At 39.5% G+C, this 23,168-nt stretch overlaps 1 protein-coding gene across 1 annotated transcript in view; it reads right to left on the minus strand.

The window, feature by feature from the left end:
- Sema3c (semaphorin 3C) overlaps positions 1–23,168 on the minus strand; it is a 162,372-nt gene that overhangs the window by 20,116 nt on the left and 119,088 nt on the right. Inside the window, exon 13 of the mRNA XM_021161998.3 lies at positions 7,055–7,143. Within this exon, the coding sequence (XP_021017657.1) occupies positions 7,055–7,143 (89 nt within the window). The remainder of the gene's footprint in view (positions 1–7,054; positions 7,144–23,168) is intronic.

A 23,168-nucleotide genomic window follows, 5' to 3' on the forward strand; every position in this document is an offset into this window, starting at 1 on the left:
CAAGCTTCTCACCATTTACTTTGATGTTGGCTACTGGTTTGCTGTAGATTGCTTTTATCATGTTTAGGTATGGGCCTTGAATTCCTGATCTTTCCAAGACTTTTATCATGAATGGGTGTTGGATCTTGTCAAATGCTTTTTCCGCATCTAAGGAGATGACCATGTGGTTTTTGTCTTTGAGTTTGTTTATATACTGGATTACGTTGATGGATTTCCGTATATTGAACCATCCCTGCATCCCTGGGATGAAACCTACTTGGTCAGGATGGATGATTGTTTTGATGTGTTCTTGGATTCGGTTAGCAAGAATTTTATTGAGGATTTTTGCATCAATATTCATAAGGGATATTGGTCTGAAGTTTTCTATCTTTGTTGGGTCTTTTTGTGGTTTAGGTATCAGAGTAATTGTGGCTTCATAGAATGAGTTGGGTAGAGTACCTTCTGTTTCTATTTTGTGGAATAGTTTGTGAAGAACTGGGATTAGATCTTCTTTGAAGGTCTGATAGAACTCTGCACTAAACCCATCTGGTCCTGGGCTTTTTTTAGTTGGGAGACTATTAATGACTGCTTCTATTTCTTTGGGGGATATAGGGCTGTTTAGATCATTAACCTGATCTTGATTCAACTTTGGTACCTGGTATCTGTCTAGGAACTTCTCCATTTCATCCAGGTTCTCCAGTTTTGTTGAGTATAGCCTTTGGTAGAAGGATCTGATGGTGTTTTGGATGTCTTCAGGATCTGTTGTTATGTCTCCTTTTTCATTTCTGATTTTGTTAATTAGGATGCTTTCCCTGTGCCCTCTAGTGAGTCTGGCTAAGGGTTTATCTATCTTGTTGATTTTCTCAAAGAACCAGCTCCTTGATTGGTTGATTCTTTGAATGGTTTTTCTTGTTTCCACTTGGTTGATTTCACCCCTGAGTTTGATTATTTCCTGCCGTCTACTCCTCTTGGGTGAATTTGCTTCCTTTTGTTCTAGTGCTTTTAGGTGTGTTGTCAAGCTGCTAATGTGTGCTCTTTCTAGTTTCCTTTTGGAGGCACTCAGAGCTATGAGTTTTCCTCTTAGAAATGCTTTCATTGCGTCCCATAAGTTTGGGTATGTTGTGGCTTCATTTTCATTGAACTCTAAAAAGTCCTTAATTTCTTTCTTTATTCCTTCCTTGACCAAGGTATCATTGAGAAGAGTGTTGTTCAGTTTCCACGTGAAGGTTGGCTTTCTATTATTTATTTTGTTATTGAAGATCAGCCTTAGTCCATGGTGATCTGATAGGATGCATGGGACAATTTCAATGTTTTTGTATCTGTTGAGTCCTGTTTTGTGCCCAATTACGTGGTCAATTTTGGAGAAGGTACCATGAGGTGCTGAGAAGAAGGTGTATCCTTTTGTTTTAGGGTAAAATGTTCTGTAGATATCTGCCAGATCCATTTGATCCATAACTTCTGTTAGTTTCACTGTGTCCCTGTTTAGTTTCTGTTTCCATGATCTGTCCATTGGTGAAAGTGGTGTGTTGAAGTCTCCCACTATTATTGTATGAGGTGCAATGTGTGCTTTGAGATTTACTAAAGTTTCTTTAATGAATGAGGCTGCCTTTGTATTTGGAGCATAGATATTCAGGATTGATAGTTCCTCTTGGAGGATTTTACCTTTGATGAGTATGAAGTGCCCCTCCCTGTCTTTTTTGATGACTTTGGGTTGGAAGTCAATCTTATCTGATATTAGAATGGCTACTCCAGCTTGTTTCTTCAGACCATTTGCTTGGAAAATTGTTTTCCAGCCTTTCATTCTGAGGTAGTGTCTATCTTTTTCTCTGAGATGAGTTTCTTGTAAGCAGCAAAATGTTGGGTCTTGTTTGTGTAGCCAGTTTGTTAGTCTATGTCTTTTTATCGGGGAGTTGAGTCCATTGATATTAAGAGATATTAAGGAAAAGTAATTGTTGTTTCCTGTTATTTTTGTTGTTAAAGTTGGCATTCTGTTCTTGTGGCTGTCTTCTTTTAGGTTTGTTGAGGGATTACCTTCTTGTTGTTTCTAGGGCGTGGTTCCTGTCCTTGTATTGGTTTTTTTCTGTTATTATCCTTTGAAGGGCTGGATTCGTGGAGAGATAATGTGTGAATTTGGCTTTGTCGTGGAATACTTTGGTTTCTCCATCTATGTTAATTGAGAGTTTGGCTGGGTATAGTAGCTTGGGCTGGAATTTGTGTTCTTTTAGTGTCTGTATAACATCTGTCCAGGATCTTCTAGCTTTCATAGTCTCTGGTGAAAAATCTGGTGTAATTCTGATAGGCTTGCCTTTATATGTTACTTGGCCTTTTTCTCTTACTGCTTTTAGTATTCTATCTTTATTTAGTGCATTTGTTGTTCTGATTATTATGTGTCGGGAGGTATTTCTTTTCTGGTCCAGCCTATTTGGAGTTCTGTAGGCTTCTTGTATGTTCATGGGCATCTCTTTCTTTAGATTTGGGAAGTTTTCTTCTATAATTTTGTTGAAGATGTTTGCTGGTCCTTTGAGTTGAAAATCTTCATTCTCATCCACTCCTATTATCCGTAGGTTTGGTCTTCTCATTGTGTCCTGTATTTCCTGGATGTTTTGAGTTAGGATCTTTTTGCATTTTCCATTTTCCTTGATTGTTGTGCCCATGTTCTCTATGGAATCTTCTGCACCTGAGATTCTCTCTTCCATCTCTTGTATTCTGTTGCTGATGCTTGCATCTATGGTTCCAGATTTCTTTCCTAGGGTTTCTATCTCCAGTGTTGCCTCATTTTGGGTTTTCTTTATTGTGTCTACTTCCCTTTTTAGGTCTAGTATGGTTTTGTTCATTTCCATCATCTGATTGGATGTGTTTTCCTGTTTCTCTTTAAGGACTTCTACCAGTTTGGTTGTGTTTTCCTGTTTTTCTTTAAGGACTTGTAACTCTTTAGCCATGTTCTCCTGTAGTTCTTTAAAGTCCTTCTTGATGTCCTCTACCATCATCATGAGATATGCTTTTAAATCCAGGTCTAGTTTTTCAGGTGTGTTGTGGTGCCCTGGACTGGGCGAAGTGGGAGTGCTGGGTCCTGATGATGGTGAGTGGTCTTGGTTTCTGTTAGTAAGATTCTTACCTTTACCTCTCGCCATCTGGTAATCTCTGGAGTTGTTATAGTTGTCTCTGTTCAGAGGTTGTTCTTCTGGGGATTCTGAGTATCCTCTGTCAGCAGACCTGTACAGACTAAGTTCGGCGGAGTCCCGGAGCCAAGATGGCGCTCCCTGCAGGGCAGGTCACTGTTCTCCGGCTGGGAGGGTGTCGGATGTCTGCGGCCCCAAAAGGGTGCTGCCTCAGCGGTTCTGTGGCTCCCGCCTGTCCCAGAAGCTGTCTGCCTCTGTGGTCCTCACTCTGACCTGTACAGACTAAGTTCGGCGGAGTCCCGGAGCCAAGATGGCGCTCCCTGCAGGGCAGGTCACTGTCCTCCGACTGGGAGGGTGCCGGATGTCTGCGGCCCCTAAAGGGTGCTGCCTCAGCAGCTCTGTGGCTCCCGCCTGTCCCAGAAGCCGTCTGCCCCCGTGGTCCCCACTCTGACCTGTAGAGACTAAGCTCGGCGGAGTCCCGGAGCCAAGATGGCGTTCCCTGCAGGGCAGGTCACTGTCCTCCGACTGGGAGGGTGCCGGATGTCTGCGGCCCCAAAAGGGTGCTGCCTCAGCGGCTCTGTGGCTCCCGCCTGTCCCAGAAGCTGTCTGCCTCTGTGGTCCTCACTCTAACCTGTAGACTAAGTTCGGCGGAGTCCCGGAGCCAAGATGGCACTCTCTGCAGGGCAGGTCTCTGTCCTCCGGCTGGGAGGGTGCCGGAAGTCTGCGGCCCCAAAAGGGTGCTGCCTCAGCGGCTCTGTGGCTCCTGCCTGTCCCAGAAGCCGTCTGCCCCCGTGGTCCCCACTCTGACCTGTAGAGACTAAGCTCGGTGGAGTCCCGGAGCCAAGATGGCGCTCCCTGCAGGGCAGGTCACTGTCCTCCGACTGGGAGGGTGCCGGATGTCTGCGGCCCCAAAAGGGTGCTGTGTCAGCGGCTCTGTGGCTCCCGCCTGTCCCAGAAGCTGTCTGCCTCTGTGGTCCTCACTCTAACCTGTAGACTAAGTTCGGCGGAGTCCCTGAGCCAAGATGGCGCTCCCTGCAGGGCAGGTCACTGTCCTCCGACTGGGAGGGTGCCGGATGTCTGCGGCCCCAAAAGGGTGCTGCCTCAGCGGCTCTGTGGCTCCCGCCTGTCCCAGAAGCTGTCTGCCTCTGTGGTCCTCACTCTAACCTGTAGACTAAGTTCGGCGGAGTCCCTGAGCCAAGATGGCGCTCTCTGCAGGGCAGGTCTCTGTCCTCCGGCTGGGAGGGTGCCGGATGTCTGCGGCCCCAAAAGGGTGCTGCCTCAGCGGCTCTGTGGCTCCCGCCTGTCCCAGAAGCTGTCTGCCTCTGTGGTCCTCACTCTAACCTGTAGACTAAGTTCGGCGGAGTCCCTGAGCCAAGATGGCGCTCTCTGCAGGGCAGGTCTCTGTCCTCCGGCTGGGAGGGTGCCGGAAGTCTGCGGCCCCAAAAGGGTGCTGCCTCAGCGGCTCTGTGGCTCCTGCCTGTCCCAGAAGCCGTCTGCCCCCGTGGTCCCCACTCTGACCTGTAGAGACTAAGCTCGGTGGAGTCCCGGAGCCAAGATGGCGCTCCCTGCAGGGCAGGTCACTGTCCTCCTAATTTTAAACTTAAAGTTAAATTTCTGATGTTCTGCTGCTGATCCACGATTAATTCAAGAAGGGTGAAGCTCCCAAATCCAATGATTCCCACCACTCTAATTCCTTTGGGTTGCATATATTTGTAAACATTTAAAATGGACAGTGGTGATCTCGCTAACTTTCAGTTGCCATGATTTGTATTATCCTTCATTAACATACTCACATACACATGTGCAACGATGTGATGGTTTACAATCACTGAATCAACTGCTAAACTTGTATCTCATTTCAACTTCAGCTTAAAGAAACTAGACACCTTCAGAAACATGAATAAAGGATTAAAGAGGAGGTTATGGTTCTGTGCTGTGTAATAATTCCTCTAATTCTTTTGAAAAGCTACACTGATATTTCTGCAGTATGTCCATATGACACTTAACTAAGGATATTTTCTACTTAAATCTATTTTATCCTTACAGGACCATCATAATATGTCATACACACCCAATGATTTTTTTTAACCTCACCTCAAAAATGTGACGCAAACACATGCCTAAGACAATTACTGCAGTTGCCAATAGTGACTTTTGACTCTGCTGTTTCAATAACAGTACAAGCATCAGCAAGTAAGCTCAAACACCTTTTCAAATGATGTCCCGTACGTGAATTGTGACTGTGTATTTCCACTGGGAGCTTCTTTTCTTGATGATAACAACAGAACAAATCACGTAACAGTCCATACATAGTTCTCACTTGATCAGAATAACATTAACGTCTTTACAGATTTTCCATAATATATATGTTTAGACTTGTGTCAAACTCACTTCATTAAACATTATCTGCTAACCAAAACTGATACTTCAGTATTAAAAATGAAGTGTTTATGCTATAGAACTTTTTATTTTCTTCAGGAAACATCAACTTGTTCCTGGTTGGTTGCATGAAAACAGGTGTACTATGCAATACAATTTCAGTTAGTGCAGTGAGACATTCCATTTCTTTACAAAGCAAAGCAGGTGAAACCCGCTGGGATAGATACTGTCGATCAATATTTATCTTAGTGTGATCGTCACAAAAACCCTAGTGCAATTTAGAATCACGTACTAAAAGTTATAAATGTAATAATACCCTGGATAGTATTCGGAGAATCTCCAACTGATATTGGACACCATTCATTGTTATATTCTTCAATTTTAAAATTTAATTGCAAAATCTACCAGTGTCGTTTCTTAAGCAATTAGATGCTTATGAAACCAATATCTTCAGTAAGCACAATAATGATCTTAATGAGACAATCTGTTTTGAGTCAAGTCAGCTAGGCAAAACATAAGTGGGAGAGAGAGTGTTTACTTCTGGGAGTTCCGAGGTACTACCGAGTAACAACATCCTCAGTCAGAGGCTAGCTCCGCTCTTCAGTATCCCATGTCTCTTAATTGGCATAGCTGTAACGAACAGTCTATGAAAGCCTAGATGCCTCACTAAGGTTTCCTTCCAATTCGTTTGCTGTGTTTTCCCCAGGGTTCCAGACAAAGACCATTATAAAGGAGCAATGGTCATGCTAGGAAGGAAGCAGCTAGTTAGGACCAGCAAGGAATGGTTCTGTGAGTTCCCAGATACCTGAAAAACAGGCAGCAGTGTATGGTGGCCTCAGGCTGTTATTGCAGCACTTGGGAAATTAAGTAGGCAGATAGGAAGCTGGAGGTCAGCCTGTCAGATTGTCTAAGTTATCAAGAAGAAAGGGGTATCTGGACCCATGTCATGAATGGCAGAGATCTTAATGAAGTGAAATGCTCCAGGGGACACTTTGTGCTTTTTTTTTCTTTTTTCTATTTCCTTTTTAAAAACCGAAGCTTCAAGGACTACAATACAGTGGAATCTAAAGTACGGACAGAACATAAGCCTTCAAGTGCTAAGAAGGGACATTTGTTTTATTTAACCAGCTTGGTATTTGAGTGAAATGCCATCGAACAGCAGCAGCTTTTCTGGAAATGACTGCTTGTGAAAGTATGAGGAAGCTTATCTATAATCACTAATGTCAAAGCATTCGGGTTACAGTGGCATGAGAAGGGAATGATAAAGCCTCCTTCATTACAGACTCCCCTAGACCTTGGCCAGAGGGCATCATTTTTTTAAAATAATTATGACCAAATCTCTTTGAGTTGTGATGATAGCTGGTAAAAAAATGTCAGCCTTTTATGTTGGGATCACTTGAAGAGTAAGAAAATACTTCATGAAAATATTTGTTCTCTCTCCTTTTAATTGATGCTTTCCTGCTCTTCAAATTTATTACATTTGCTTACTTAATCTTTTATTGGCTATTTTTATTGGCTAGAGGAAAGGGATGATGTCGTCATGCATGTGATGAGATAGACAGTAGAGGTGACCAAACCTTAAAGACTTCCAGCTCCTCCAGAATGAGCTCCCCATTGGCAGAGCCATTGGTCGGAAGGACTACGACCTTCTGCACGGTGCCCCGATCTAGATGGGAGAGATAGGAGATGCTGTAGAATATTGCTTTCAGACCCTGAATAGTGTTAATGCAAGAGCCCAGTCCTCAAACAGGTCAAACATCTATAATACACTGAATTTGTCTAATCCCATATATTTAAATTGAGGATAGATACAACTGAAAGGAAAATATGGGATCTTATATTTTGCTTAGTGTTGAGTCATAGCTATCCTAGGACACACATATCTTTATAAACGTTATCCACATGTCTTAAATCAAAAGCTGTCAGTCAGGAATCCATACTCACATACATGTGTATACATGTGTGTGTGCACATTTGCATGCGCATGCAAACACACAATTATGCATAAATCTTTAAAAGAAGTTGTCCACCAGGTATATATTCTTGAAATATAATAGGAAGCGTTAAGTTTTGCCATGAAAAACATTCCTACTTCCCCAGGCTAGCATTATAAAATGATACTCCTATCATTTTGTTAACATTTAATCTCCTTTTGGTTTCCTTTTCTGAGGAAGTCCTAAAGAAATGGTTGGCTATCAAAATAGCATAAAGTCACCAGTCTTGGACAACAAACGATGATTATCAATTTATACAAGGTAAAATATCTTACTTCCATTATAATGTACAGTTGAAATGACAAAAATAAGTGTGGTTTGTTTTTGGTAAAAGAAAGTTATGAAATAATCATACTGATATGATTTTACTGATCATTTGACAATATTTCTTATAGTGTTCTTAAGATATAAGGGAAATTTTGAAATTATATGGCCCAAAGTAATGTACAATAAAAATGTTCAGCCGGGCGTGGTGGCGCACCCCTTTAATCCCAGCACTCGGGAGGCAGAGGCAGGCGGATTTCTGAGTTCGAGGCCAGCCTGGGCTACAGAGTGAGTTCCAGGACAGCCACGACTACACAGAGAAACCCTGTCTCGAAAAACCAAAAAAAAAAAAAAAAAGTTCTTGTATCCTATAGACGTATTGAATAATAATGGTACTTACAGAAAATAGTTTCTAAGCTGAGATGTATAATTCAGATTGTTTTATAAAGTCATGCAGACACTTTTATGCACATGATTATTTTACTTTACCAATTACATGAATTTTAGATCTAAGAAAACTAGTTCAGATTTAATAATGAGAACATGAAAAAAACTCTAAGGAATTTGGTAAATAAAAATGTAAGGACTAATTAAAATAAGTTACTCTTTAAATAATTCATAAGATGAATAATAAATATCAAGTTATAAACATTCTCAGTTGTAACTATGAACTTAGAGTTTACAATTATCCACCATCCTCAACAGAAAAGATGACTTTTTAACAAATTTCACTGAGAAATGTCCAGAAGAAGAGTTACCTAGAAGCAAACTGTGAAGGATTTTTGATACTACAAGTCTTAAATCTTAACAACCTAAAACTGGTATCAATCTGTTAATAAGTTACTTTAATGTTAAAAGTAGTAATTATGTTTACAATTCATATTTTATGAACCTTATCAAAAGCTTTACAAAAGTTCTTATGGCTTACAAAATGGTACAAACCAATACAATGGTTTGAAAAAAGAAAAACACTACTAAAAGATAGGCAGAACAGAAAGAGCTGGTATATGCTAGCACAATCACTAGACTTAGAAGGGTGCAGCACATGAGAGTGTGACTTCAGAAGTGTTCAAGGTTATTCTGTGAGTGCAATATACTGTGTAAAGCCAACCAAAAGTTAATGATGGTTCCAGAGCATTGAACGTGCCTTGTGCAATTTACAAACACAATATTTGCTTCTCTGAGCAGCTCCCTTAGAATCAGCCCAGGTAATGAATTAAGGAACTTCTTAGAGATGCCACTCAAATATGTTTTAATGGAAAATAGATGAATGTGGTTACAGAAGTTCCTCATTTTCAAAGGACTACCCATCAAAATGATCAGTAGAGACATCCAGAAGAACTGCATATAACCAAAAGTCCTAATCAGAAAATCAGGAGACCATGATATCTTAGAAAAAGATGTGTACTTCCTCTCCCCTACCCCCCACCTCTCTCTCTCTCTCTCTCTCTCTCTTTCTGTTTGTGTGTGTGTGTGTGTGTATGTGTGTGTGTGTGTGTTTGTCTCTGTGCATACATGCATATACATTTATGTAGATGCTCCTGCTGTATACGTGAGTCAATGATCTTCAAGGGCTTAGAAAAATCAGGGCAAGAGTGGGAGTATTTAATTTGATTGACATTATGCATGATAAATGTCATAACATTTTCTGGCTCCTTATTTTAGTGTGTAAGGACTACTAGCATTCCAGCCTTCTCCACAGTGGCAGAGACTTCCTCCACCAAAGTGTATTTTGATTGCAATATCTCTCAAAGACATAACACAGCTGTGAAAGGTTCAAATAGTTAGGTTGCTTTAGCCATTGCCTAATGTATACATGTCTCAAGTGACAGTGCATTTACAAAACAAGTGAACAATAGCCACTTTTCAATATAAAAGACAAATAATTAAATGTTTTCAGATCTGTCAGAAGTCTCTTGCTATTTTTCTAATATGTTAATGTACTATAAAAGCAATTTTGTTTTATGAATCATCAGTCACTTCTAAAAGGTTCTTGGTAGAGATACTCTACTTATCCATAATATGAAAAAAATGGCTCATAAAATATGGTGAAGAATATGCATTTGACTCATTAAAACAAAACGTACATTATACAATGTCTTTTGGTTTTCTTATTTTAGATTTTTAAAAATTTATCTGGCACTGGTGATTGTGTAGAAAATACATTTACAGTATCTTAGGATGTATAACTTATGTAAAAATAAAGTAGATTTTGGTTATCTGCCATTTATTTAAGCTCATTGACTTAGTAGAAAATTATCAAAGGTCGATAGTGAGTAAGACTGTAAAGATAAAAAGATAAATAGAATCAAATGCCCATGGTCTAAAATTTATGGGTTTTAAGTCGAGTGTTCACATTAAAATGTTAGGCATTGTGAGATATACATTCCAGAATGGCCATAAAGTTCCCTAGTACTGACATCCACATAAAGCCATCTCTGTATCGTTCCCTTTGAAGAAAATATGGTTATCAGATATCTTCCTTTTAGGGGTACTAAGAATGGCTTTCTTTGAAAGTATTCACCATTATAAAACCATGGTTTTTTTCTTTGGAAAAGGCATCATGCTCACAATGGAGTTACAGTGGTGCAGTCTCTCAGTTTCTTCTCCAGCTTCACTTGGCTTGTGTGTACACAGTCAATACTTTCACAGTGGGTGTCTTTTTCTACAACTTATATCGAACCCTTTTCCATCCTTACACTAATATCAACAAGCAGCTTTTGGAAAGAACATGTCTTCCATTCTGAGTCTACATAGTAAAGGATACCTCTGCATTCAACAGCTCCAAGGAGACCCCCCATAACAGCATCTTTGCCTCTGTGCTCACACAGAGAAAGCCAATAAACAAGTTCGGGCATTGGAGTAGGCCACAGCATGAGTCTCCTTCATCTGGGTATTAAATACTTCCACATAGCCTTGCTAGAGTCCTTCCAGCTACTGTGCATGAAACCCCTTGGGAGTGTTAGCCTCATAGAAGACAGAGCTGAAAGATGCTTACAGTGAAGTTCTGCTCTCTAAATTCCCAAATAGGAAGTCTTTTGTTGTGTTAACTAGCCTGGGTAAGGTATGTGGCCATTTTGGTTGAGTTTTTACTAAGAAACAATAATATAGAAATCATGTAAAACCATGTCTGGTCTGGCACATAAGGTATCCTCAGAAGGTGAAACCACTTTACCTCTATGAATCTGACCTACCAAATTGTGGATATATTGAATTATCTGTCTTTTATTGAACCTATCTTCTTCATCTAGACTATATAGATAATAGATCCCTAAATAGATTAAAGCACTCATGAATGTGTGATTTACCAAGACAAACTTTAGAAGTGATTTCCATAATGCAAATTTACACACAAAGATAACAGAAGAATCATTAATATACATTTGTTATTTAATTTCCTCTTTATCCAACATATAAAGAAACTTCCCTAAATAAGCATTCTTTCTGATTCTTTATTTTTATTTCTTAGAAATTGTAATACAAGGAATCACAGCAATAATCCTTCGAGCTCTTCTGTCTAACCCAGAGTCTGCATGCATTACACAGTAGGTGCTGGTTGTCTCAAGCAAGTGATGATGCATAGCTCTTTACTCAGCAGGTCACCAGAGTCATCATTGGTATTTTTCCCCCTGCCTGCATTTTAACTGAAGTCCCCAGGTTTCCCTGGAAACAAGCTGTGCCTGCCATTGAATTGGAGAAACTCTGCCTCCTTAATCAGGTCTAGGTCCCCCCTCCCCCTCAGTGGTTGCTAACTCCTGAAAGAATTCTAGTCAAGCCTGCTTCCTCCTTGTGTGACCCAGTCACATAGGCACCTGTGCCCAGGGAGGTCACAAGGTTGATTTAGTGGCCTTTATCACTTATCCTTAAAGGCTAACTTTTTTTTTTAAGAATAGACACTGAATTCTATTTTATGCCATATCCTACAAATGATGCACACAGTTGTGATTCTGAGGGCTTGCTAATGAGTAATCATTCATGTCAGGTGAGATGCTGTCCTTGCTCCCTTTTGAAAAGACAAACACATAATCCCAAATGACACACTAATTTCTCCCTTTTCCATTCTTACCTCAGTGAATCGAGGTAGAGATAATTGTCATGCAAGGTCTAGTATTTGTTTTAAAAGTCAAGCATTGGAAAATAATACACAAGTATGTTAGATGTCCACACTCCCTTATTATCATTTTCAGAGTCATGTCATTTATGGAAGCACCAAAATGATAGAGCGGAGGCAAAGCTGTAAAATCTCAGGCAAATGGAAGCTTTAAAGAAGTGTAACTAAACTCCCTCCCTCAGCAGTTTTCAAAACCGGATCTAACTAAGTGGCTGCCTCTTTGGAAGTCAGGTTAAACATCCATTCCAAGTGGAAATCATTTCCCTGCTTGATCACCAACCCACTGCTGCTGTATTCTTTTGTTGCTACTTCTATAATGTGAAAATAAAAGGGGGAAGCAAGTGTCTTTGTCACAGTCCTGATAGACGACAGAAGAACTGTTGACAATCTCATCAGCCCCAGTCATAGGTGCTGACCCTACTCAATTCTTGGCCATCAGTAGCATCTTAAGTGTCTCCTTTTAAGGGGACACACTTGAGCCACCAGCAGCCATCAGTCTTTTCTCGAGTTGGTTGTCATGAGAGTCTTTCGGGTCATATAATGGTTCAAGTACGTGTACACCTAAATTAAAACAGGTTTCCTTGGGGAAGAACCTTTCAGAAAGCTAAAACTCCTCTGTGCATTATAAATAAATACGCAGCATAGAACTAACTGATTTTCAGTTTCACTTGCTGATAGCATTTAGTTTTTGGCTCCTTAGCACCTCTAGTCATGTTCAATTGTATAAAGTTTCAAACACATGCCCTTCATATCACCTCAGCCAAAGTCACCTACAGAGTTTACTAAAAATACAGATGATGTTTCCCATGCTAAATTACAGAAGGCAGTTTTAGAAGTACTACATATGTATAAACTTTACAGAGAAACATATGCCTGCTCAAGTGGTTGAGACTCTCAAACAGAATAATTGTCATAAATGTATTTAACTTCTTTGTAGTTGCTTATATTCATCATAAGTAGAACTAACAAATCATTTCTAATCTATATTTGTGGAACTTTATTTCCATTTTGTATACATTAGGCTAAGATAACCCACTTTCCACTAATGTATCAAATATCTCATGTACAATGAAATAAATATTATATAAAACTTCTATGAGAAATTATTATCAGTAAATTTTAGATACTTAAAAATTCAAGCATATGATTATAAAGTTTCACAAGAATATTCAATCTCTAATAGTACTCTTATTGGTTAAAACTGGAGTGGATATGGCAATAAGGAGAGAGGGATTTCAAATACTTTTGAAAGAAATATAGGACAATTTTTCTTGACAGCACTTATGATCAATGGCCACAAGGAGTCAAGGAAGCTAAAAAAGTTTCCTACAGGAAACATTGTAAGGTAAACCATATGAGAAACTCCTTCTAATATCAATAATTAATTGCATTAATTAATTGTATTCATGTATTAGTGTTCAGTTGCAAATACATTTGCCATGGTGTAAGTGAGGAGATCAGAGGTATATTTTCTCTGATTATCATATGATTTATATTAATCAAATTTGGGTTTCTTAGCTTGGATACAACATGAATTTTCCTGTTGAACCATTTTTACAGGCCCAGAGGCAATTCTATAATTATTATTATTATTATTATTATTATTACCATTAATCATATGGCACAGGATTCCATCCTCAGGAGCACTGTTCACCCTGCTAGGGGACAGTTTCCTAAAATGAGGTTCTGAGTGTGCAAGCACAGCACAGAGATCACATGGAGGTAAGGAGCCGACACTGGAATTTGGAGCACTAGAAGACAGTGCAGCTGGGAAAGACTTGTGGGACAAGGTGATGGGTATCTTCACTGTGAACAAGCAGAGAGGATATATGGGAGGTTCTGCAGTTGGGGGGAGGGAAGAAGGAAAGCAATGTTTTTGGAAGCCAAAATGTGAGCCTTACCCAGATCTTATCAACACACTGATAACTTTCTGGTCTCCCCCAAAGACAGAGATTTAAGTCGATCATATTTAAAAGCAAGACCCTGTTTAGGTCTAACCTAAAAACAAAACAAAAACAAAACCCAAAACAAACAAACAAACAGCCCAGTAACCAGGATCATTAAGGTAGAATAAGCATTTCTTTGCCAGCTGACTCTGCTATGCCTAATACTTCCCCTGGGATTTTCCCAGACTTCTAAGTCTTTAACTCCCAGAAAAGAAAAGTTAGATTGAGATGGTTAGATGATAACAATTTGATTTGAAATAAGGGATGGTAAACCGTAATTTATTTTTCTTCTTTTGTAAACACGTTTTTACAATAAATGTTTACAACTTAACACAAATAAACAAACAAAAAGGAGATTGAGTTACGTAAAACTACAGAGTGAAATCAGACCATGTTTTAAAGTACACAGTTTGTACATCCCCAGAAGAGGAGTGGCTTAGGGTTCCCTGCTAATTAAGGATACCACAGCTGTGTTTCCCCAACAGCAGTTGTTGGAAAGCATGTTTCCCAGAACTTTGATCTGGGATGAGCACCGCTCTGCTCTGTAATGGTTGTTTGCAGTAAGCATCCAATGGCGAAACAGCTGCTTGCCTAGTAGCCCAGTGAGCAGCACATCTTGAACGGCTGATCAGTAAATCATGTTCATATCCATGTAATCCAAAATTGTGGCCTAAAAAATTCCTTTGTCTACAAAATACAGATGTTACAATTTCCCAACACACCTAACAGGCTGCTCAAATCAAAGGAGACAAGTTGTATGAACCTTCCTTGAAAACTCTAGAGAAAGCGTAGATAAACGGACTTCCTTTTCCTGGCCTCTCCTTATTACTACTAGCCTCTCCACCTGTCACAACATCCAATCTTATAAAGCAGTGCTTTGTTCTTTAATTTCTAAACTGCCACCAGCAGCTCCAGCAATGATCTGTCACTAAAGCTATTTTCAACTTATTCTTTTAACACCTTCTTCTTTCTTTTCTTTCTTTTCTTTGCTCTCTTTGCTTTGCTCTTTCCCTTTCTTGCTATTCCTTTTGTTTTCCTGTCTCTGCCCTTGCTTTCCCCACCCGCTTTGCCTGGTGGTAAGCATCTCTTACTCTAGCTTGGCCAGGGAGGGGAGACAGGTGAATCTTTGAAGCTCATTGTCCCACCATGCTATTTGTCTGGTGATTTTTGAGCTTGGAGAAAGACTATGTCACAAATAAAACTATGGAAGTGTGATAGAGGATAACACATGACATCTATGTGTTGTGCAAACACAAATACTTTACACACATATGTGTACATTTAAAAATAAGTTCAAATTTCAAACAAACCTACTTTCTACAAATAATGCCAGTGTATTATGTAAGGTTCTTCAGGTCCTATTCTGGAAGCTACAACACATTTCTAAACAGAGAACTGAGATAAGCCTTTCTAGTAAATCTCATATATTACTCAGGGACAGAATTTCTCTTCTGAAATCAAAGGGTTGTATGGTCATTAATGAGCTTCTTTCCAGCACTATTTTAATTGTAAGATGCACTCATCTGCATTAGCTTTGACATTCAAATTGTTTGCACACAATGGCTTAAAACAACCTTAGTTTTAGATTTACAAATAAAGAAGCCCTCATTGCCCTGTGGTCATATCCAGACCCACCTTAACTTCCCCTTGTTGGCCTTTCCCTACAGTTTGGTTTCCTTTATTGTGGCCTCCCTTCCCCCCAGCCTGGAACCTGCCTGCTCTAGGGTGGAGCTACCGGCTCATTCGTCCTGCCACGCCCACTGCTGGAACCTGCCCTCTGCTGCCTGGAGGCACACACGTGTTCGTCCTGCTACTGGACCCTGAGTTACTTGGCGGGAAATTGGGTTCCCTCCCCCTTCCTTTATAAACTGAGTGTCTGGAAATATTAAATTGAGTCTTGATCAGAGTTTTGTCTTGACTCCATTGTTTCTTCCGCCCTATCTAGTTACCTCTCTTTGCAGGGAACTGCCATTCTCAGTTGAACCGTTCGTGTTGTGGACCGCAGGCGGGCCGCAACAGTTGGCGCCAGAACTGGGACCTGAAGAATGGCAGAGGGATGTTAAGAGAAACGACTGCTGTGTGGAGCTCCACAAGAAAGGAAAGAATCGTCGTATCGGAGGAGGAGCATCGGAGCAACGGACAGGTACACATGCTAGCGCTAGCCTAAAAAATTTCAGTTTTGTAAAATGTTGCTGGGGATGCCATAGGATACGAACAAGTTTGAAGCAGTGCTGACCCAACACTGGTTCTGCTTGGGGTCAGCAGTTCGTAAATCGGAACTAGATACGGAGACAGGCGGTGTGCCGCAGTTTTTTTTAGAAAACTGCTTAGGTGGAAGAAAGAAGGGTTCAAAATCATGGATCAGGCAATTGTTTTTAGTTTTCAGGAGTTGCTTAAGGAAAAAGGAGTAAGGCTTGAAGTACAATTAGTAAGAAATTTTTTAGATAAGATAGATAGCTGTTGTCCATGGTTCAAAGAAGAAGAAACGATAGATTGTGGAACCTGAGAGAAAGTTGGTGAGGCCCTGAAGCGAGTTAAAGTTTGAGATTAAGCTTCAGAGGCTGAGTCTCTTAAGATATTTCTAGTTTAGATAATGATTAATGTGGTTCCTATCCTAAATAGTAAAATTTAAGATAAGATATAAAGCAATGCCTCTTTATTAAAGCGTTAAAGCTTGCTTTAATAGGTATTCATAGGTATTAATTGATATCCAAACTTCGTAATATGATAGTAATGCTTCTAATATTGATTTAACAGTGATAAATTGTTTTAAACATAGGTTTTGCTTTCCCAAAGTTGTATTATCCTAACCTTGCACAAAAACTTAAAAATTATGGTTAAAACTGCCATTGTTCCATTGACTGCAGCTTGCAGTTTGATTGCAAATTTAAGATTAATGCTCAGATTAAAAAGTATTTTACCTTTGAGTCAATACAGGGCTCTGGGCAGTCCCAGAGCGGCTTGTGGCCTTTTCTTTTGTTTTGCAAACAATGCCTAAAAAAGTTTTTCCCTGTGTTCAAGAAAATTTCTTTTTAACAGTGTTACAGATCTATTCAGATGTTTAAAATAATGCTTAAATTCAAAGATTTTTGCTTCTAGTAAACTGGTAATCACTAGAAAATTTTGCCTCTATGTATGGCTAATATAGCTTTACATTATGTAAGAAAAATGTTTATTGTTTCTGCTTCTTTACAAGAAGCCAAAAGTTTTAATCTTTCAGTATATATTGTTTCCTAAGTGAAAAGTATTTTATTAACTAATGCTTCTCAAGGGAAGTTTACCTTAAATCCTTGCTCTCACCCAAAAGATTCAGAGACAGTATCCTTTTGTTATTTGGTGTTTTGGTTTGCTGCAAGGGGTTTTGCAGGAAATAAAGAAAGCTTTTATAATTGTTGTTAATTGGTAATTAAAAATTAGTTGTGCCCAAGACAATTCTTTGGCCAGAAAAAACATTATTGTAAAGTCATTTTTCTCATCCTCCCAGCCGATCGTTTGGCCCACGTGGGCCCAACTAGCTGCTGTGGAGCGGAGTCTTAAGACACACAGTTGCCCCTATTCCAGCACAAATAATCTGGTTGTGTGCTGTAGATGGTGTTTTAAAATGCTGAACAATCAAACCTTAATTTATATATTAATAGTCAATGCTATATCTCTGAGCTCATAATTACTTAAAATTGTTCGTCCCTCAGATACTATTAATTCTCAAATTTACAATTGCTTATACATATTTCTAGTTAATAAATAAATAAATTATGCACGTGTGACTCTTAATAACTTTTCTAGCCTTCTAGTTACAACCGTTCCTTAAGAAAAATAATTGAAAGTGCAATTAGTCACTGCCCCTTTACAGCCAAATATTTAAAATGTCTTGTCCAAAAAGTTATTAATTCAAAAGGTTAGATATTGTAAAATTTTAAACTTTAACCTCTTAAAAGACAAAAAAGAGAAATTGTATCCCCATATATACTATTTAGTGCATTTCCATGCACACTATTTAAAACATACCTTTATTTTCAAAATTTGAGATTAAAATGTCAAATTTAATAAGTGCTTTTTAGTATCTTAAAAGGATCTACTTATTGGCTTATAGATTAATCCTAAAACAGCTACCTTATTAGGAAAGGGAAAAACAGGTTCTCTCCACAGAACTCTACAGAAGCATATTGGTAATTCGTGTGCTGAGCTGACAGGTAAGTTAACTCAGTGTCCGGATTAAAAGGACTAAAAGATTAAATTCATGTTTTAGATCCATACTTGCTTGTCATTTTTCCAGTTTAGACTAGCTTCTAGCCTTTTAACTTTATGGCAATAGTACATCAGAGACTGTATATTCAGACTTAGTAAAATTAGTCATTTAATAGAGTCATAATGATTTTTCACTCTTCTTCAGTGTGACCAGCCATTCTAACTCAATCTTAGACTGGTCTAATATTCAGTTCAATTATTAGAGATTCCTATATTCTAAATTACCTAGTAAAGTTAATTCAGAGCATATCCCCCAAGGTCACCAAAGGCTCACCTTGCCTTTACCTTATTTGTCCTAAACTTTTTGCAAACTGACATTAAAGGTCAGTCTGCAGCGGAACGCCACTGGCACCCAGTTACTTCTAATTCTTATGCATTGGTAAAATGGAAGGACGCCCTGACTAATAAATGGAAGGGTCCAGATCCAGTCCTAATTTGGGGAAGAGGCTCGGTTTGTGTTTTTTCACGAGATGAAGATGAAGCACGGTGGCTACCAGAGAGATTAATTCGTCAGGTAAACACAGATTCTGTCTCTCCTCGTAAGTATCATTCTACAAACTAAAATTCCTCTTGAGCTGGGAGTGGAAGCTCACAAAACACTGTTTCCTCTGAGCCAATTCCCCTACAAAAGGCCGGAGATAAACTTTAGCTTTACAATTTGCATCTAAATAAAGTACCTTGACTTCTCCAAACAGAAAATTTACATTACTACACTCTAATTGTTTAGTATTCTTCCTTCTCTCAAGCAGGTCAATCTACATTCTCCGGTTCTCCGCCCCTAAGAGCAAACAGGTGGTTCTGCTAATCTCCCTTCCAGGGACATCCCAGCATGTGGCTTTTCAGTCTAAGATAAGATTTAGATTTACCAGGAGAGCTAGGGAAGTAGAAATTTCATATATATTTACAAAGATTAGTTCTTATTTTGATAGATATAGGCTTAGTCCCTTAGCTGGCCTCTGGCTTTTCACCCTTGCTGTTACTGCAAGGTGTCCTTAGTTCCTCAGGCTACTGGGAATAACAGGGATGAAGAGGAAAGACTTTCAGCTCCTATTTTAACCCAAATTAATGGTGTTAATACTGACATAATTCTTGTCTAGGCCTTGCTAAATCTGAGGTTGACAAGTCTCACATAGAGACCTCGCAATAACTCAGAATTGCGATACTGATTCATAATCATATGAATACGGTATGGGTACCGCTTGGCACAGGAGATCACTGCGGAGGGAAGGTCCAGTTTGACCGTTTCTGAGTTCCCTGTGCGACACACCTGATTTGAAAGAGGTTGGTATCTGACTCCAGCTAAAAACCAAAATACTTACGGCTCTGCCTCCCCTCCCCAAAAGATACCAAGAGCCACAGATGTGAGTTGTTACGATACTCACGGGAGGAATCAGGTTAATGTCCACCCAAGTCAAGGTTAAAGGCCCACTCATCTACGGATGAGAAAATCATTTGATCACCTCTGTTAAGCATTGCCTATTTAAACTTAATTAATAGGGGGGAGAGAGATTGGAGACCTTGCTGTTGTAAGAGCAGGCCCTTCACTGCCTCCCACCCAAAAAATAAAAAAGCCAATTGGCCTTGTACTAGGAGCCAGCCAGTCTTAATCGCTTCTCACTGTTTCCCCTGCCTGTCACCCAAAATTGTGGTTAATTATCAGTTCAGTGTTATTCTAAAATTGTTTAGCTAAACTCAGCCAGGGTTCCAACGCCCTACTTAAAAGGCAAACAGGTAGCTACCTATTCAGCACTAATTAGCATTATAAAGTCAGAGCCTACAGCCCAGTGCTGGTATTTCAGTTAGTGCTTTTAAGACAGTCTCAGCCAGATACAGTTTACCATTAGAATAGTTAGGGAATCCCACGGAAATAGGTTTTTTCTTTAGCCCTAGGAACTCAGGCAGAACTATTGAACATAGATAATTTTTCTGCCTCAGGCCACCCCTTCTTTTTTATTTTTGTTTTGTTATCTAATGGGGGGAAATGTGGCCTCCCTTCCCCCCAGCCTGGAACCTGCCTGCTCTAGGGTGGAGCTACCGGCTCATTCGTCCTGCCACGCCCACTGCTGGAACCTGCCCTCTGCTGCCTGGAGGCACACACGTGTTCGTCCTGCTACTGGACCCTGAGTTACTTGGCGGGAAATTGGGTTCCCTCCCCCTTCCTTTATAAACTGAGTGTCTGGAAATATTAAATTGAGTCTTGATCAGAGTTTTGTCTTGACTCCATTGTTTCTTCCGCCCTATCTAGTTACCTCTCTTTGCAGGGAACTGCCATTCTCAGTTGAACCGTTCGTGTTGTGGTCCGCGGGCGGGCCGCAACACTTTATATACTAATGAAATGGTTATTCCCTCCTCAATGAGACTATAAGAAGATAGTGTAATGTGGGAACTAGCATGCAACAAGTACATGCAAATGTAACGATCTTGTCCACTGCATCTTCCTGCCTGCCCCGCTCTTTTCGGAAGGTCAGTATAATATCACTTCTTTTGATTCTACACTTATTTCATCATCAATCTTCACTCTTATTAGGAAATACTCTTTCTTACTCATCCATGGAATTCTCAGTTACATCTTTACAATTACAATTCCTCATTGGGTCTCAGCACTGTCAGGGATTCATCTAACACATACTTGGCTAATGAGGCTCCTATCTCTATCTGTAGCTCAGCACTCTCTGCTGAAGTGCATCTGTAGTAACACCTTCTTTGACTTATCCATCTGGAGAGTCCACCAAAACTTCAAACCAATGTGAGGGAGAAATCAGCTTTATTTCAATACTGTTTCTGAAGATACCACAATCTTAAATAAGCCATTTAGTTAACCAAATTCTCTGTTTATAGAGTTTTAAAAGGGAAGAATTTCAATTAGTTAACTCAGTGTTAACTATTAGCAAAGCCACGGTGTGTGTGTGTGTATGTGTGTGTGTGCATATGTGTGTACATGTGATGATAATGAATTTGCTATCATCTCATCTCTTCTTCTGCATATTTTTTAATTTAGATAATCCCTTTCTATCTCCAAATTCCAGGTTCTATTTTATATAGGCACCCTTTCATACCTTTGCTATACAAAAAGCTATCTTTCCTCTTGGCCATTTTAATGTACTTCCTGCATTCGTATTATGGGGTAGATGGAATGGCTGAGTGGGCGATGGTCACTGCTCAACTGAGTCGGAATCCTGATTTCCACATACATGCTACATCATGAAAGCACATGCATGCATGTTTGCAAAATATACATTAAAACCTAACATAAAAATGCTTTAAATTTAATATAAGTGTGTCTGGCATATTTAAAGTAAATACCCTATAAGTCACCCCTTTGTTCAACTCATGGAGGAGCACGTGATGTTGTCTGTAGGCAATAGCGAAATGCTGTCTGATAGAACCTCAGTCTCATGACTGCGTGCATTGTATGGTTCTCAGCTTTAACAGATGGAGAATGTGACCCTGTCTACCCTAATGTAGCCAATGAAGCATTGTGATTACAAGGTCTTGTAGTTTGTTATTGTGCTGTATCTCAGAAATTTAAAAAGAAGCTTAAATTGAAATATAATATTATCTTTATGCATTAGTCAGTGCTGGCTTTCCTTTCAGAGTCTAAAAACAGAATATTTGTTTAATCATTATTTTAAAGTTGTTTATATTTAATGAAGTACGCTACAATTCAAAAGCTGATTGAATTAGTTTTTAATTGCTACATAAACAATTATTAGCAATTTAGTGTTTTTGAATAGCACACATTGCTCCTCTTAGTATTATGGTGACTAGAAATTCAACATGGATCTCAGTATGCCAAAATAAATATTTTCAGCCTTATATTCTGTATGTTCTAAGGAGAACTGGTTTCCTGTGTTTTACAATTGTTTAGAGACTTCTATATTCCTCCATACATGATTGCTCTCTTCCATCTCCAGGGACATCAGTGTTACATTTTTGACATTGTTTCCTATGCCTTCCATCTTTTTTTTTTACTATAGCCAAGGGCAATTACTCTCTCTTTCTTTCTTCCTTTCTTCCTTTCTTCCTTTCTTCCTTTCTTTCTTTCTTTCTTTCTTTCTTTCTTTCTTTCTTTCTTTCTTTCTTTCTTTCTTTCTTTCTTTCCTTCCTTCCTTCCTTCCTTCCTTCCTTCCTTCCTTCCTCTCTCTCTCTCTCTCTCTCTCTCTCTCTCTCACTCTCTCTCTCTCTCTCTTTCTCTCTTTCTCTCCTTCTTAGAGACACAAGTTTGTGTTGAGCACACTCACACTGTTTGCAAAAATGTCCCCCTTCTCAAGGTCAGAAACATTAAACACACCTGGGAAACCCTTTGCTAATTAAGTGCCATCATCTCCAGTTTGACCTTTGAGGAAGAGATATTTGGGTGTTCAATATTCTGCAACTGCATGAGTGGGAAAGAAAACTAAGCATGCAGATTTGAAAAGTAAAACGTACAATTTTAGTCCCATACACTTAGCTCAGAAGTTCTGTGTTAAAACATTTCTACTTTTAATGTCCACTGCATTATAAAAGCATTTCCTCCAATTTTCTAAAATTTAAACATTCCCAAGAGCAATCATTTTGTTTTTGCCAGACCTGATTCCTACACAAACACTCACTACAGACATGACAGACAACTACAGGCCTATGGGGAGTCATAGGAAGTCCAGGTTGCTGGGCATTTCTTCTAGGACAAGGACTTCGAGGGCTGTCCCCAGGAAGCTGGCAGTACTGCAAGAAGAAAAACCTAGCATGGTGATTTATGCCTGACACACAGACAACAGACTTCATAAATCAGCACTGATGCTCCTACGTGAGCAGGAGGAAACAGAGGCAACCGTGATGAGGTTTGACTCTAGTTGTCCTCAAACCAGCTAGAAAATACCAGTGATTAAGTAGAAAACAGAGCAAATCACTCCATCTCTTGCTGAGAGCTCTATGCTCTTGCATACTCAGAACCCCTTCAAATACATCAATCCATTTACAAAATCCATTCAAGTGAAGCAAAAGAAACTTGGCAGGCTTTCCTATGTGTTTGGTCAAATGTTTGAAACATTTTGGATACAGGTATAATCTCAATAAATGTAGCAATATTCCAAAAACTCAGGTGAAGTTCTACGTTTCTCCATCAAAAAAAGTGTATACCTTCATGTCAAAA

Source organism: Mus caroli, unplaced genomic scaffold (assembly GCF_978045245.1).
Source record: "Mus caroli unplaced genomic scaffold, Mus_caroli_1 scaffold_4, whole genome shotgun sequence".
Lineage (NCBI taxonomy): Eukaryota > Metazoa > Chordata > Mammalia > Rodentia > Muridae > Mus > Mus caroli.